The sequence below is a fragment of the Lutjanus erythropterus genome, chromosome 2 (assembly GCF_056507025.1).
Source record: "Lutjanus erythropterus isolate fLutEry1 chromosome 2, fLutEry1.hap2, whole genome shotgun sequence".
In the NCBI taxonomy this organism is placed as follows: domain Eukaryota; kingdom Metazoa; phylum Chordata; class Actinopteri; order Lutjaniformes; family Lutjanidae; genus Lutjanus; species Lutjanus erythropterus.
In genome coordinates this window covers 580,638-595,395 of record NC_139318.1, presented here as the reverse complement: position 1 = coordinate 595,395, position 14,758 = coordinate 580,638, and the positions used below count along the sequence as shown (strand labels likewise).

The 14,758-nt window shown below is 38.9% G+C and overlaps 1 protein-coding gene across 10 annotated transcripts in view; it reads right to left on the bottom strand.

The window, feature by feature from the left end:
• Window positions 1-14,758, bottom strand: part of plekha6 (pleckstrin homology domain containing, family A member 6) — a 226,608-nt gene that overhangs the window by 67,870 nt on the left and 143,980 nt on the right. For 8 of the 10 annotated variants that reach the window (XR_014771370.1, XM_084725739.1, XM_084725744.1 and 5 more), the window contains exon 7: window positions 8,462-8,562. Coding sequence is in view for 7 of the 10 variants with exons in the window: in XM_084725739.1 (XP_084581865.1) it covers window positions 8,462-8,562 (101 nt within the window). In the remaining 3 variants the exon portion in view is untranslated. Of the gene's footprint in view, window positions 1-8,461; window positions 8,563-8,674; window positions 8,992-14,758 lie in introns of those variants that run through there. The other 2 variants (XM_084725785.1, XM_084725800.1) reach the window with 1 other exon arrangement.

The window sequence follows — 14,758 nt, the reverse complement described above, 5'->3', positions numbered from 1 at the left end:
TAAGCAGCATACTTGAGTTAATGGCCACTGCCTAAAACACACAATCACACACAATGGAACATAGGTCTGTTTTGCTGTTGTTTTGCTACTTTGGCGGTGATATGTCTCACTGAAACAATTAATGGCAAGCAAAATGACATGGTTCACTTGTTGCCATGGCAACCATGCATCCATGTGGATTTCTTGGTGTGGGGGGCTTTGAGGTCATTTGCATTATTTATATGGTCTTCTGGATTTCATTTGCATCTATCAGAAGTGCCTCTACCACCCTGGTGAGAGGAGAGTCGAAATAAACTGTGGAACATCACATCTCATGTATGTGTAAGGATTTGAAACAAAAATCTAGGTTTCTGGTTGGTGACATTAATCTTGTCAGAATGCACTGATGCAGACATGCTGCACAGAGCTTCAACTTCAAGTCCTTGCTCTGAATATACAGTGTGTCAGTGTGTGTATATGCGTGTGTATGTGTGTGTGTTCTTCCAGCTCGCCAAGTCCAGCCTCCAGGAAATGCTGTCAATACAGCCATTCAGAACGCAGCAGCAGTCACTGTGAGCTATTGAAATGCTTCCCTGGCTATCCTGACACATACCATTTTCACTGTGCAGGTACAACATATTCTGCTACCACAACAGCTAGACTGACTTATACACACATGCTGTAAACACTGTCATTTTTGGTCAGTCTGTGTTGTTCATCATGTCCTCATTAATTCAGCAGTCATCAGTGAACTTAACCTCAAGCTACTGACTATCTGTAGTTGTGTGACCTCTAAAATTTAGTCTGAACAAACTTAAGACAGACCAACCATTTTGATCATTCAGCTAGTCTTGTCTCAGCTGATGTGTAGTACTTAGTCCTGAGGGTGGTGGTAGTAGATAATCAGTGTAATTTCATTTCATGGTGGTCTTATCATGAGATTTTACTCGGGCTGCAACTAATGATTATTATTATTATTGTTGATTAATCTGTTGATTCTCGATTAATCAATCAGTTGTTCAGACAATAAAATGTCAGAATATGTTGAAAAATGTCAATCAGTGTTTACTTAAGTCCAAGATGATGTCCTCAAATTTATTGTTTTGCCCATAATCCCAAACATTTTCAGTTTACTGTCATAGTAAAGAAACCAGAAAATATTCACATTTAAGAAGCTGTTAATGTTTTTAGTTTTAAAAGAAACAAACAAATACAATTTATCAATTGTCAAATTAGTTGGTGATTAATTTAGTAATCAATTCATAATTCATCATTGATGGTTTACTCATTTCAGCTATTACATTTTCTGTCTACAAGGAAAAACTGTTGCCTGGTTTGTGGTCTACTAAACATATTAATTGTTCTCTGAGGATTGTGACAATCCATAACAAATGTTATTTTCTGCCCAGCAGTTGTTGAGATAAGGCCTGGAATTTCATCATTTAAGGCCATAGCCACTTGGCCTTTGGTGTATTTTTTGAGGGCACACAGGCCACCAAGTGGCCATCAAAGGGTTAAGGATAATTTTATTTTTATTCAGTTTTTCTAAATCGTTAATACTAAGTACAGTGACATTGGAAGTTAGTCAGAGGTCCGTCTTTATAATGATGTCATACTAAATACTTTGTGATATATAATGAGTTGGTATCTCAAAATAATGAGTTAGTATCTTAAAACAATAAGAAATTTGCTCAAAACAGTCAGTAAATTGTATACTTATTTGTTTCTAATTATTTTGTGATAATAAGTCATTATTTTGATTAAGTTTCACATTATAATGACTTAAAGGATCTTTTTTTTCATCACATTATGATAATGGGCTTCCACAGAGAGAGCATCCAGGAGTGCAATGAGGAGACGAGCATTTATAATGCAGATCTAGCAACTTGTTGCTGTTACAGAGTCTGCAGTGTAAACCACAGAACTGTAGAGTACTTAACTACCAGTAAGTCAGAGTTTACTAAGCCAACTCAAACTGGTGACACAAACCTTCGAGAACCAGAGACACAAAAGATGGACTATGAAAAATGGCAGAGGAAATGTGGGAGTGAATGGAAGCAGAGGTCAGTTTGAGTGTGTAGAATATGACACATCTAAAGATGTAATGTACGATGGTGTGTACCACCAGTTTCTTCAACTAGCCAAGAAGTCAAGCTCAGGGTGCCTTCAGGCAACACCTCATCAGAATTTAAGGGGAAAGTGGACAACACAAATGTCACAGTTAAGGAAAGCTGTGTTAACCTCCATTAGCTCTTCTGCCACCATTAATGAGATATCTCATCAATTGCTGTTTTAACTGCCAGGCAGTAGGGGATGGTGTGACAGATCATCTGACAAAAAAGTGTCACTTGATAAGGAAACAAATGGAATTGTGCAGAAGAAGAAGATGGTGTTATCTTGCATGAGAAACTGTTTATATTCAGCATATATTCAGTGTAAACATATTCTTAGGACTGAATATTCTATGGGTGTTGAAACTATCAGTAAATTTGTCAAAAAATGGTGGTGCTGGCAGGTAACTTTAAAAAAAAAAAGCTGCCGGGGAAAGAGTTAAATTGCCTTTTATAAATTAGTTTGTATATGCACCACCAAAAATGCACTTTGGCTTCCAAATATCCCACACAGAGTACCTCCAGTCCTGCGTTTGGGAGAGGATCATCTGACAGAGGACACTGATGATTGTTGCCTTAGTCAGAAACATGAACACAGAGAGAAGAGCAGTACAAAGCCCTGAAAGAATGAACACTCGTCCTTTCACAGTTACCTGATAGTTCTATGGAACTGTTTGCTATCAAGAAGGGTGAGGCTAAGCATCACTGTGCACAGACATCATACATACACACCCATAGGTGTAACCTTACTGCTCTGGCTGTTGAGTCACACACACACACGCACAAGCCCCTGTTTAATAATTTACCCTACAGTATGAGTATGAGGGGGTAATGAGAACATTATTTAAGGCTGTGTGTTGTGATGAAACCTTTTAAAAATGATTAAGTTGCTTAGTTCAGCACACACACATTTTCACAGATGGCATTTCTCTTGCAACAAACACAGATGTACTTTTCATACTTTTCAGAACTAAAGCACCCACATAAATCAAGAACTGTGATGGTAAAATTCAGAACTTGGGTTACACCTGTAGCGCAGAGTTTTGTTTTGATTTGAAGACTGAGACATAAGAAAAGCTTCAGTTGGACAGAGATTTCTCTCATTACTGAATGTCTCCTGGCTACAGCCACACCTCTATAGAGTCACGTAGTGAAGCTGCAGGTACAACAGGTTTTGACAGCTCTCTGCCTGAGCTGCTGAATGAAAACAAGTCCTAAAGAGCAGAAATCTCCTCCATGTAGCCAAACAACTCAGTTAGCTGGATTAGATTGTTCACAGTTTGACAGAATAGGATTTTCTGTTTTGTAAGACAAGATCAAAGTATAGTCCGAGTTACAGACACTAATCCTCCAAAGACAGAGCCAATCAGACTGAGCTGGTTGAAAGAAAAAAAGATAAAAAGGATCTCATTATGAACTTATTTTTAGACCTGATTGCTCAGTTTTATGACAACAGTGTGTAGTTTGGTATTAAGTTCATTTGCATGATTTTTTGCTTCTTAGCCATGCTGGTAGCGTGGCTCAATGTCAGTTGTCTGGTCCACTACTTTGTCCAAACTGAAATGTCTTGTTTAGATATGCAGATATGCACAGTTCCCAAATAGTGAATCATACTGACTTTGATGATTCCCTGACTTTTCCTGTAGCCACAGGTCAAAGTTTTCACTTATACACACATACAGGGAATGACATGCAGCAAAGGGCCACAGGCAGGAATCGAACCGGTGGCCACTGCAGAGGACTGACATGGGGTGCACGGTTCACCAACTGAGCAACAGGAGGTTCTTTTTGTTTTTTGTTTTTTTTTTTACATCTAACATTGTTTTTTGTCTGATGTGTGTGATATGCACTTGTTGATGATGTTGGGAAGGTGGTGTACAAAAAGGGAAAATAAAAATAATCAAAAAATTAAGTAGCAGTATTTGTATTCGAGAAATTTTAATGTCCAATCAAAAATGTTAGCTGAAAAAATAACATCTTAGATTAAATATCACTTTTTTTCTGTTCACTCTTTCGGCCATATTTTTTTTCTTCAGCCAGAACACTACAGCCAAAACTCAGAAATACTGTTGTATGCCGTCCAAGCTGTAAACACAACTCCTATGTTGATTCAAAGTTATGAATGGAGTTACATACAATTTATGCACCATTTAGACTGACGTGTATCTCAACAGAATTGATGTCAGTTCATGCTGTATATTCAAATACAGATAGCAGCAGCTTTAGAGGCTGTGACCTTTTGTTTCTGTTTCCGTGTCTTCTGTGGGCCGTCTTGAACAGACAGTTGTTGTGAAACAGAAGTGGCTTGACAGGAATCACCAGACAGCTTTGAAGGAGGCATGCTGGGACAGGAGCACAGAGAGTCAGCCCCACCTCTACAACGCCCTAAGGGAGCTCATTCAATGAGGAGGTGGCCATCGCGGAAAAAAACACTGTGCTTCAACTCACCAGCACACACGTTTCAACCACTCATGTCAGTGCCACTTATCTGTTATTATGTAATTCATACAGTCCTGTGTAATGTCTGTACATTCTGAGCCACATACCAGTGTAATGACCATAAGGTTTGTCTTACTTGACAAAATACTGAGAGCTGAAAACAAGAAGGTTTTCCCCTGTGACTTCTTTAGAAAAGGCACATGTGCTCTGTCGGTGACTTTGTCTGCTGCAGAAACTTTCAGCTGCCACAAAAACAACCCTCATGATTCACTGATGGCTGTTTCCTCCACTTTGTTCAGCTGACATAGCCCACCTCTGATGGCAGCCTCATCTTATCCAACATCTTTAACATCTTCAAAGCCACTCATTGTTGTAGCACAAACACCTCACGTGTTGACATGTGGTGGAGGCTTAAGCCAAATACAGATAGACAGTTAACTGTCTTTCTGTGACAGTGATTATGTCTAGAAAGATTAAGAAACAATGCAGAAAATTTAAAAGCCAAATCTCAAACTAATGTTGATTTTGTTCGTCATTGTTCATCTGGCCATCATTTCTCCACTAATCAATTAGTTGTTTGGTCCAAAAAAATGTCCATAAATAATGAATGTCATTTAATGAATCTTGTCAAATCTTGTCAGTTGAAAAACAGGTCTGAACACACGGACATGGACACCAACATTCAAGTGTTTATAAAAAAGAATGAATGAAGCTAGAACAAAATGATTTTTTGCGCCTAAAACTAGAAGATCTGTTCTGTCTTTTGATATATTTCATGTTAACATATTCATAGAACTGAATACGCTGTGGATGTTGAATGTGGATGAGTGAATTTTGTCAAAAATGCTGGTGCTGGCTGACACCTTTTTTAAAAAATACTGGTGGGGAAAGGGTTAAATGTCATCACTGTGTTAGGATATGCAGAATTTAAATGTGTTTTTGCTGTTTGTTGCTAGCTAAAAAGGTCTTCCTCAGTCACATGTAAATATACAGTGCAGTAAGTGTGTCCAGCAGCACGGGAATACTGTAACATCATTATGACCCAAATGACACACAGAAGTTTGTATCAGGGTCCAAAATGAACTTTTTTGTCTATCTGCCATTGGCTGGTAAACTGAAATAATTTACCATCCAAAATATTTTTCAACCGGACACAAAATTGCAGCTGCAATAATCTGAAAAATTGCTTCTCTTCCTTTTAAGCACTTAAATCATTTTAAAGGAATAGTTCACCCAGAAATGAAAATCGTCATCATCTAGTCACCCTCATGCTGGTTGTCAGGTTTATTTTGTTAGTCCACAAAACACTGCTAGAAGTCACTGGAAAGCAGCATTGCAGAATCTCCCAAACAATGGAACTGAATGGTGACCAGTTTTCAAATGTTAAAAAACACCTGGAAAAAAAACATAAAATGCCTCTATACTGCTTGTCTGGTGTAATCCAAGTCTCCTAAAGCCTGCACACCGTCACAACACACACACCCAGTTCAGACAGTGTGCATGTGAATGTGGCTCCGAGCTAAGGATCTACAGTGAAGATTCAGGCTAAAAACATGGTGTAAGTAACATTAACACTGGCATGTATGGGAGATTGTGTGATGCTGTTTCCTGTGAAAAGATAACAACAGAATTTTCATTTTTTTCAACTGCTTTCTGCTAATATCAGGCTGTAACTGTCCGTCTCTGCCTGGCCTGATCACTGTTGACTTTGAAATAACTTTTTTAAAATATCTTTGATTCAAAGGCATTGTCATAGTCTTTTATATCTACCTTCTATATCTCATGTCTGAAATCTATTTTTATTTTTCTCCAATACATTTATAGCCTTCTTCTTTATGATGCATTTAGTGTGTCAACTCTGCTGTATTTGTATGAAGCACCGATGCAACATAATTGTGAATGTGAGCCCAAATATCATTATTAATGAATGTTAATATTACACCCTGTAGTTTGTTAATATTGACTCACAGGGTCATGGCTGGACGAATGGACAGTAAACAGCACTCAGTGCCCAGTCACAACGTTAGCTAATAAGTAGCACCCTAACCCCTGCAAGCTGTCAAAGCCATACTGAGTATATTTGATCAGGCTGTCCCCACAGGTGTGTGTGTGCACACACACGCACACACACGTGTCTGTTTTTCTGATTTAGACTACCTTCAGGGACACATTACAGACTAGAGACCAGTTAACTGGGGTCAAAAATCACATCTCTGGTTAGGAGAAAACTGATTTTGTGTCAGTGTTTAAGGGTTAGGGTTACTTAAATGAGTGTAAGTTTATTTAATGTCCCACAGTGTGACCTAAGTCAATGTGTGTGTATGTGTACACACACAGGGTACATGCACTAGACTTTGAACTAGAGCTGCACTGGACATGCAAAGAAAGAGAAGAACAGAGAGGACTACATGTTCTGCAAAGTGAAGAAGTGATAGTGATAATGACAAACAGTGATTGCAGTAAGACCAGGGGCACAGACAGAGGATGAGATCAAAGAGAGAGATACATAGACAGAAAGCCAGGAGTGAGAGAGCTGTCACTGTATGTGTGTGTGTGTGTGTGTGTGTGTTTCCTGCTGATGCTGAAGGGGGAACAAGGCTAACTTCCCAACTTATATAAAGCTTTACTCAGCAGATTCAGACTCAGCTAACCTACATTACATCCTCATCTTTATTCAGCTCTGACAAACAGCTCTGTCAGGTGGGGATGTGATGCGCTGCCACCTCTGGGGCTCGGTTTATCACTGACTGTCAGTGCTGCTGATGTGATTCATAAGGATCTGAGGAAACACAGGCCTCGATCTGTTTGTCAGGAACAACAATCATGAAACTCTTACATTTTTGGTCTTTGATTGTCATTACCTCCCACCAAAACAGATTTTATTCAGAGTACATTTATTTCCCAAAGAAGTCCAGCTGTGTCTTCAGATGACAACAATGTCACTCTCTTTTAAGGATATCAATTAATCTGCATGCATATAAGATAAAATACCATTTTATTTATGCAGTGGGTAACAGAGGGTAACATAACACTAATGTTGCCCAGGATGAAACTGAGTTGCCATCCCTGTACTATGGAAAGCGATGAAAAACTGTCCGGAGTTGTTGATGTTTGTTTAGTCAAGTGGCTCCTTGTCAGCCTGTTTCAAAACAACTCGACTTCATTAGAGTTCAACAAGATGTGTCTGAAAAACAGTTCATGTTCAAGCCACTGTAATGCCCACATACTGGGTTTCCAAATAATTGCAAGGGTGCGGTTCTCATGTGTAGTTAAGATGAAATGAACAAAATTATTACATAAATTAATAGCAGCAACATCATATGGACAGTATTAACATATATCTGCTCATAAACAAAACCCAGCATGAAGAATCTCACCAACTTCAAAACCCATATTAGTGGAAGTTCTTATTCAGGGTTGCTTCCCCAACTGAAATAAACCCTCCATCAACCCTCCATTCTGATGAGACTGAGAGACTCCAGGGCCCAAGGGGCTCTTTAACAGTCATAAATAACATCATGTGACTTAGCCATGAATCCAGCCAGCTTCCATCAGTCTGCCAGAACCAAACCAACACCCTTCACTAAACCACAGCGATCCAACCAAGGAACAAGTTCAAACAGAAAATCAGAAAATCCTTCTTTTTGCAATAAGCAGCCACACTGCACAAGGATCTTAAAGGTTTAGAGCAATGCCTCTGTCACTCAGGATGCTTCCAGCCAACCGCCTTTCAATACTGCTTCTTAAACTCTCAAATGTTCTACATAGATTCCATTATTATTGTGCCACATTATGTCAATGTGTATGTCTTGCACACTGAAAGACATATGCACTCATTTATGTTCCACAATACCCATTGCATTCCCTGCATCAAATGCAATTAGACATAGACTTCTCAGCATGCTCTGTCCATCCACCAGGATGTTACTGACCTTAAAGGCAAACTTGCGGGTGATGTTATCCACAGGCTCCACTCCTCCAATTTGGAAACTGAGCAGTGGCAAACTCCCTAACACCGTGTCCTCCTTCTCATCTGTGGAGAGTAAAAATGAAAGTGTGAAAGCATCCCTGGAACAATCAGAGGAAGAGAACAATAATCCTGCACAGAGCTCCAACAACAGCCTGAGCCAGTTCATTCAACCTGCCCGATAAACGACAGCAGCACAGAGGAGGAGCGTTCACAGTCCAAACATGAGAGTGCAATCAGAGCTTCTCTCCTTCCAGCACAGTCTCTGCTCCCACAGTGACTGCTTCCTAGAATAGATATCCATTATGGTCCGAGAGTCCCTGTGATAAGCAGTGGTGATGGCTTACACACACACACACACACACACACACACCAGGATGGAGCGGCGATAAAAAGGAGCACTGTAGAAGGGGAGCACCAGTGCTGACTAAATAATGGAAGAAGGCATGAAAATTTCAGGAGTTTGAAAAGGGATACACTCCTCTCTCTGTGACCTCCTACCTCTTATTTCCCGAACATGGCTGTCTCTCCGCTGCTGACTGAGTGTGTGTGTTTGTGTTATGTGTGGGTGTGTATGAGAGAGAGAGAGAGCGGGGGAGACAGAGCAAATGAGGGCAGGAGAGGAGGGAGAGAGAGCGATGTGACGGAGGGGGAAGGGCTTGTGCAATCATACAATACGCTGATCCCTGCTCTCTCTCTCTCTGGCTCTGTGTCTCTGTGTGTGTGTGTGTGTGTGTGTGTGTGTGTGTGTGTATGTGTGTGTGCAAGATAATAATCAGCCCATGTGACTCAGTGTTGCAAGAATCTCGGCCCAGAGCCAACTGTACCTGCTGCTTGTCTGCACCAATAAGACACACACACACACACACACACACAGAGGGACAGCAGGTACAGAGACACACTTCTGCCTCGCTCTTGCTCGTGTCTCCTACACACATTTGAATGATTTGTTGTCTGTATTTATAGACACTAAGTCATGATGACACAGTGACAAGAGGAAAAAACACCTACCAATGATGTAAAACAGAATGAGACATTTCACATCTTGAAGCTCAAACTAGCAAAGTTGTGGTACTTTCACATGGAAAATGATCTAAATAGTTAATTACTTCAAGGGTTAGTATCTACCCATCCAGATTTGTTTGGTTTTAGTTTTCTTTGTCCAGGTTTGAATGATCTGTGTCTGAGATTTCTGCCTCAACACCAATATAAGTGAGGTGATTGAATTTCTCGCTCTATTAACACCTTATTTTAACAGCTGCATTAAGCCTTCATAAGCAGCATATAAACAATCAATTAATGGATTATAACACACTATTTTGTGGTTGTAAGCAAAGGACATTTTTAAATGTCTATTAATGAAATTCCATCAACTATGACTCCTGAAGCATTCCTAACTGTTGTTATTGGTTCCCAACTTGGTGTCTTAGGGGACACCAAAAATCACAGGGGGTCCCCAAGACTTTGTCTGCTCTGATGTACACAAAATCAGATTTTCACATGTCAAACAAAATCACAATTTCAGGGCTCATCCACCTCAAGCATTTTTCAAGCATTTTCAAGGTGCATTTTCAAACTTTTCCAGTCCCTTACAGCTGTGGTAATTGACATTGATTATTTCACCTCTACCTCTCATTAAATCAGATGTTATTGTGCTATTAAAATTATGTTTTGAGACTGAATTCCACAGACGAGAGACCAATTAAAGGAAAACACAACAAAGTTTCACATTTCAAAATGTGACATCTGTGTGTAGACTTAGCTTCCTGTTTGGGTTGCAAATTTTGTGCATTTTCCTTAACTGATAGATGAAAATGCTAACAACTGATTAACCATTAATAATTAATAAGATACGAACCACATGCCCTTTTCTCATTTTCCCCCTCATTTTAATTTTTTCTTGCTTTTTTTCTTATTTTAAGTTTACTTATCCAATGAATGGCTCAGCCAGACAAAACAATGTCAAATGAAATACAATTCATGCCATTTCTAGACTTTAGATTAATTACCAACTGATACGTTTTATCAGTTAAATAATCATTTTAAAACTGGTCACCACTCACTTCAACTGTACTGGATTTGGCTGCAACGCTGTTTTCCGCTGAAGCTCCAGGAGTTTTTTGTGAACTGGAGATCTTCACCCATCCTCACATCAGCACAGGGGTGAGGAGATATTGAGTGAAATTTCATTTTTTGGGTGAACTATCACTTTAAACAAGGTGGCTCTACAGACAGCAATGTCTATCCATCAGACAGCAGTTGTGGGGATGATCTCCTGCAGTGACAAGAAGGCCTACAGAGAAGAGGTGACCACTCTGGAACAACCACCTCCGCCTGAACGTCTCCAAGACCAAGGATGACATTGTGGGTTACAGGAGGGGCACCCATCCCCCAGGCACCATCAACAGCACAAGTGGGGGAGAAGGTGGACACCTCTAAATACCTGGATGTCAACATCTGGAAGGACCGGACATGGGCTACCCACACCATAGCTGTAGTGAGAAAGGCCCAACAGAGACCAGAAACCCTCTATCTGGGCACCATAGAGAGCCTCCTGGCAGGCTGCTTTACCACCTGATGTAAGAACTGCACCAACATGGACAGTAAGGCACTGGAGAGGGTGGTTTGCACAGCACAGCATATCACTGGGTGCAAGATGCCCAGCCTGCAGGAGCTGTACACCCAGCAGTGCCTGAGGATCATAAAGGATACATCACACTCCCACAACAACCTGTTCTCCCTCCTGCCCTCTGGTAGAAGATATAGAACTCTCAGGATCCACACCAACAGGATGAGGAACAGTTTTTCCCTCAGGCCATATGACTTTTTATTATAAATTAGCTGAAAAGTTGTGGTGATTGGAAAAATGAGTGCTGTAAAAAGGTCTACTGGCATACTTTTATCTGTGTCATTTTGCCAACATCTAAACAAATACGGGGTAAATCAGGGCTTAAACTACAACACCTGTACTGTAGCTGACATTAGAACAGATATTTTGTTAAGCTTTTATGGGACTTTAATTCTGATGGCTTTATTTTTCCATTCTCCATACTGGTTCCAAACTTAGTTACATGTTGGTGTCAGCACATTTCCATCTATAACATTAGCTAATATATTTGACAAAAAGGTCATATTTGGCTCTGAGCTGATTCAAACAATTAAGTAGCCTAGAAGGACAAGCAACTCCTCATAGACAATACCTCTTCAGTCCCTCCAGGTAGCTGTAATGTTGTAATCGCAACAATTCACACAAATTCAACCAATCCCTGTGAATTCTGCAATTTAGTCCAAACCCCACAACTTTTCTGCAAATTGAACCAATCATCCTTTCCCCCATGAAATCTACCAATAACAGCAGTCCTCCCTGCTACACGTACCTCTCAATGAACCAACTCAATGTTTTGTTTTATTATTCACAATTTATTTTGCTTTTTTTTTTTTCCACAGGAACTGAAAAGACCACAAGGTTTGTCATTGTTATTAAACGCTCTGTCCACTTTTATTTTGTAAATTTTTGCGTGTTGTTTTAACTGACTTTGAGCTCCAAAAAGATTTAGCCTTTTGTGGAATACGCCCAAGGTGCACTTTTTTTATCTGCAAATAAAGCAGATTTTGTTTGAGTTTTTATAATCATGAATCTTTTTGGAAAGGTCACTGAGAACTTATAAAAACTAATAATTACAACTTTCTTTTGAGATTTTCTCTTGTTCATGCAATTTAATTGGAAAAAAATGTCTTAAAACATCACAACATGCATTGCAGTTTTTTAGAAAAGCTGCTGTGAAATCAGACATTTTAGGCCACAACAATCACAAAGACAGCTCGTGACATCCTGGAGGGACTGAGAGATTCACTTTGAAATGCCATGACATCGCTCAGGACGGGATTTACAGGTTGTCCAGCGAGTTCACAGACAAACAGCAGGTAATTGTGGCTGTAATTATTTGTAGAGTGGGGGTGAAAAATTAACTTAATATCTGTGCACATATCTGAACAACACAGGTAAAATCACCCCTTAGCAACAACCTGAGGAACTAGTAATTTGCCAGCTAGACAGCAAACCATCAGTGACTGAACTTAAACAAATGTATTTTAAGACTAAATATAATTTAAGATCAATTTTCTAAAACACGGTAGGCAATAGAGATGCTGTAGTTTATATATCAGATCTAATTCTATTTTGTCTTAGAAGCACACTACAAAAAAGGACAAAAAAATCTGTTTAACTTTTAAAATGACCTTTAAAGTTTGATATTTTTTAAAACTGAAGAAATCTTAAGATGTTTTATGGATGATAGATGATGAATATTAGTTTACTCATAGTTAAGAAATATCTGAAATATCAGATTTTTACAAAAACACCAACATTTATTTGTCTAGAGTCTAGACCTTCATTATATATGCATGTAAACCAACACACAAGTGTGCAAGCACAAGCTGTGCCTTCAAGGAGTCAGAGACAGACCTGTAAAACACAACCCATACAACAAAAGTCCTGTGCTTTTTCTCCTCCCCTTGTGCCCATTTTTTGGCCCCTGGTCCTTGCTGGCATAGCAGTCGCAGTGGTAAATAGTACTGTCACACATTCCTCCCTCCCTCACTCTCTTTCTCTAAGCCTTCTTTTCCAAAAACACAGCTGGGTCGAGATGGAGGGGAGTGTGACCAAAACAGCATGTTCAGAATAAAGAGAGAAACCTTCAGCACAGAGGAAAATAATGTGAAAAAAGAAAATAAAAGAGCGAAAATAAAAGAAGAGAAAATAATGTGCATTTTACAGCCATATTTGTAATTAGATGTTTGTAAAATGATCACAACCTTGACTTAGTTTATTTTGTTACATGGTACAGATGATAGGAGGATAAAGGGGACAAAGAATTGTAACAGCAGAAAAAAAAAAAAGAAATACTGCAGCAGTTAATCCAAAAGGGACGCTTTTGTTGGCTGTTCTACTTGTATCACAGCAGATACATTTATTGGTGGAATCCTGTACAAGGGTATTCAAGGAAATCAGCTCTGAGGTAGAGGATGAACAGGAGTGACAACGCCTCTCTGAGACATGAGCAGTTACTGTAGGACTAGAAAAAAGACAAGTTCCCTGTTGACATTGTAAGACAGAAATAGCACTGAATTGTCACAGGCAGGGAAATGCACAGCACATGGATTTGGATACATAGTTGATGAAAATAAATTAACTGATATATTTTCAAGAAAACACTGCTGATAAAAATAGTGTGATTTTAACTTAAAGTTTTGCCTTAAAAAAACATCTCTTCATCATTAATTACAATGCTGGTGTTGATTTTTTTCTTTAAATATTTGCCTAGTGAGCTGATGAAGGAACTGCTTTCACTAAGTAAACTAAACTAAACTAAAAATGTCAACTCATATTTACATGAAGAAAAGACGTCATAATTATGAAAAATATGTTGAATTATGATAATAATATCAGATAATATCTGCAGCATTTTGTATTAACATCATTAAAGTTGTTTTTAGATATACACACTATCGTTTAAATGTTTGGGCTCGCCTGCCACAAAAACTTGACTCAGTACAGTCAGATGACTGAGAAGACTAGTCTATATTTCTGAATGGTCTTTCATGCTTTTATTTCGACAGACAGATAGAATAGATGTTTTGTACATGGAGAAAAATGGTTCAACCAGACTGACCAAGTGGGAGAAAGAGATAAAAGATACCTCTCATCAAAATTTAGATCCCAGCTACAGTCTAAACAAAAAAAAAATGATTTAGATCCCAACTGCATTGTAGTTTACTAGTGATCAAGGGTCTGGATGGGAAAAACAAACTCAAAATAGAAGGGTACTGATACCATAAGAGATATCAGACAGATATTGAGCTGACTGGTACATATTATGATGTAGGGTCCCCAAGTTTTATTTCTTTGGCGAATGCAATGCACTTCTGTAAGCAATAAATAATTACACATTTCTAACTTCCCCTATGTTCATGTTGTCTCTGATTGGCACATTGGACTGGTCACATTTTACATTGTTGTCAGAACAATTCCAGCCAGATGATTTTTTATTGGCCTAATGACAAAATGTTTTTCATTTGGTGTTTCTACAATGAACAAATATGTTCTTACTGAATGTACGTTCAAACATTTACTGAAAATATTTTAAATTTTTTACCTTGACTAGTTCCTCAGCCATACAGACATCATCAACTGAAATCAATCAATCAATGTAAAAGGAATCAGCCTGTGTCAAAAACAGTGAAAAGAAGTGAAAGTGAATTC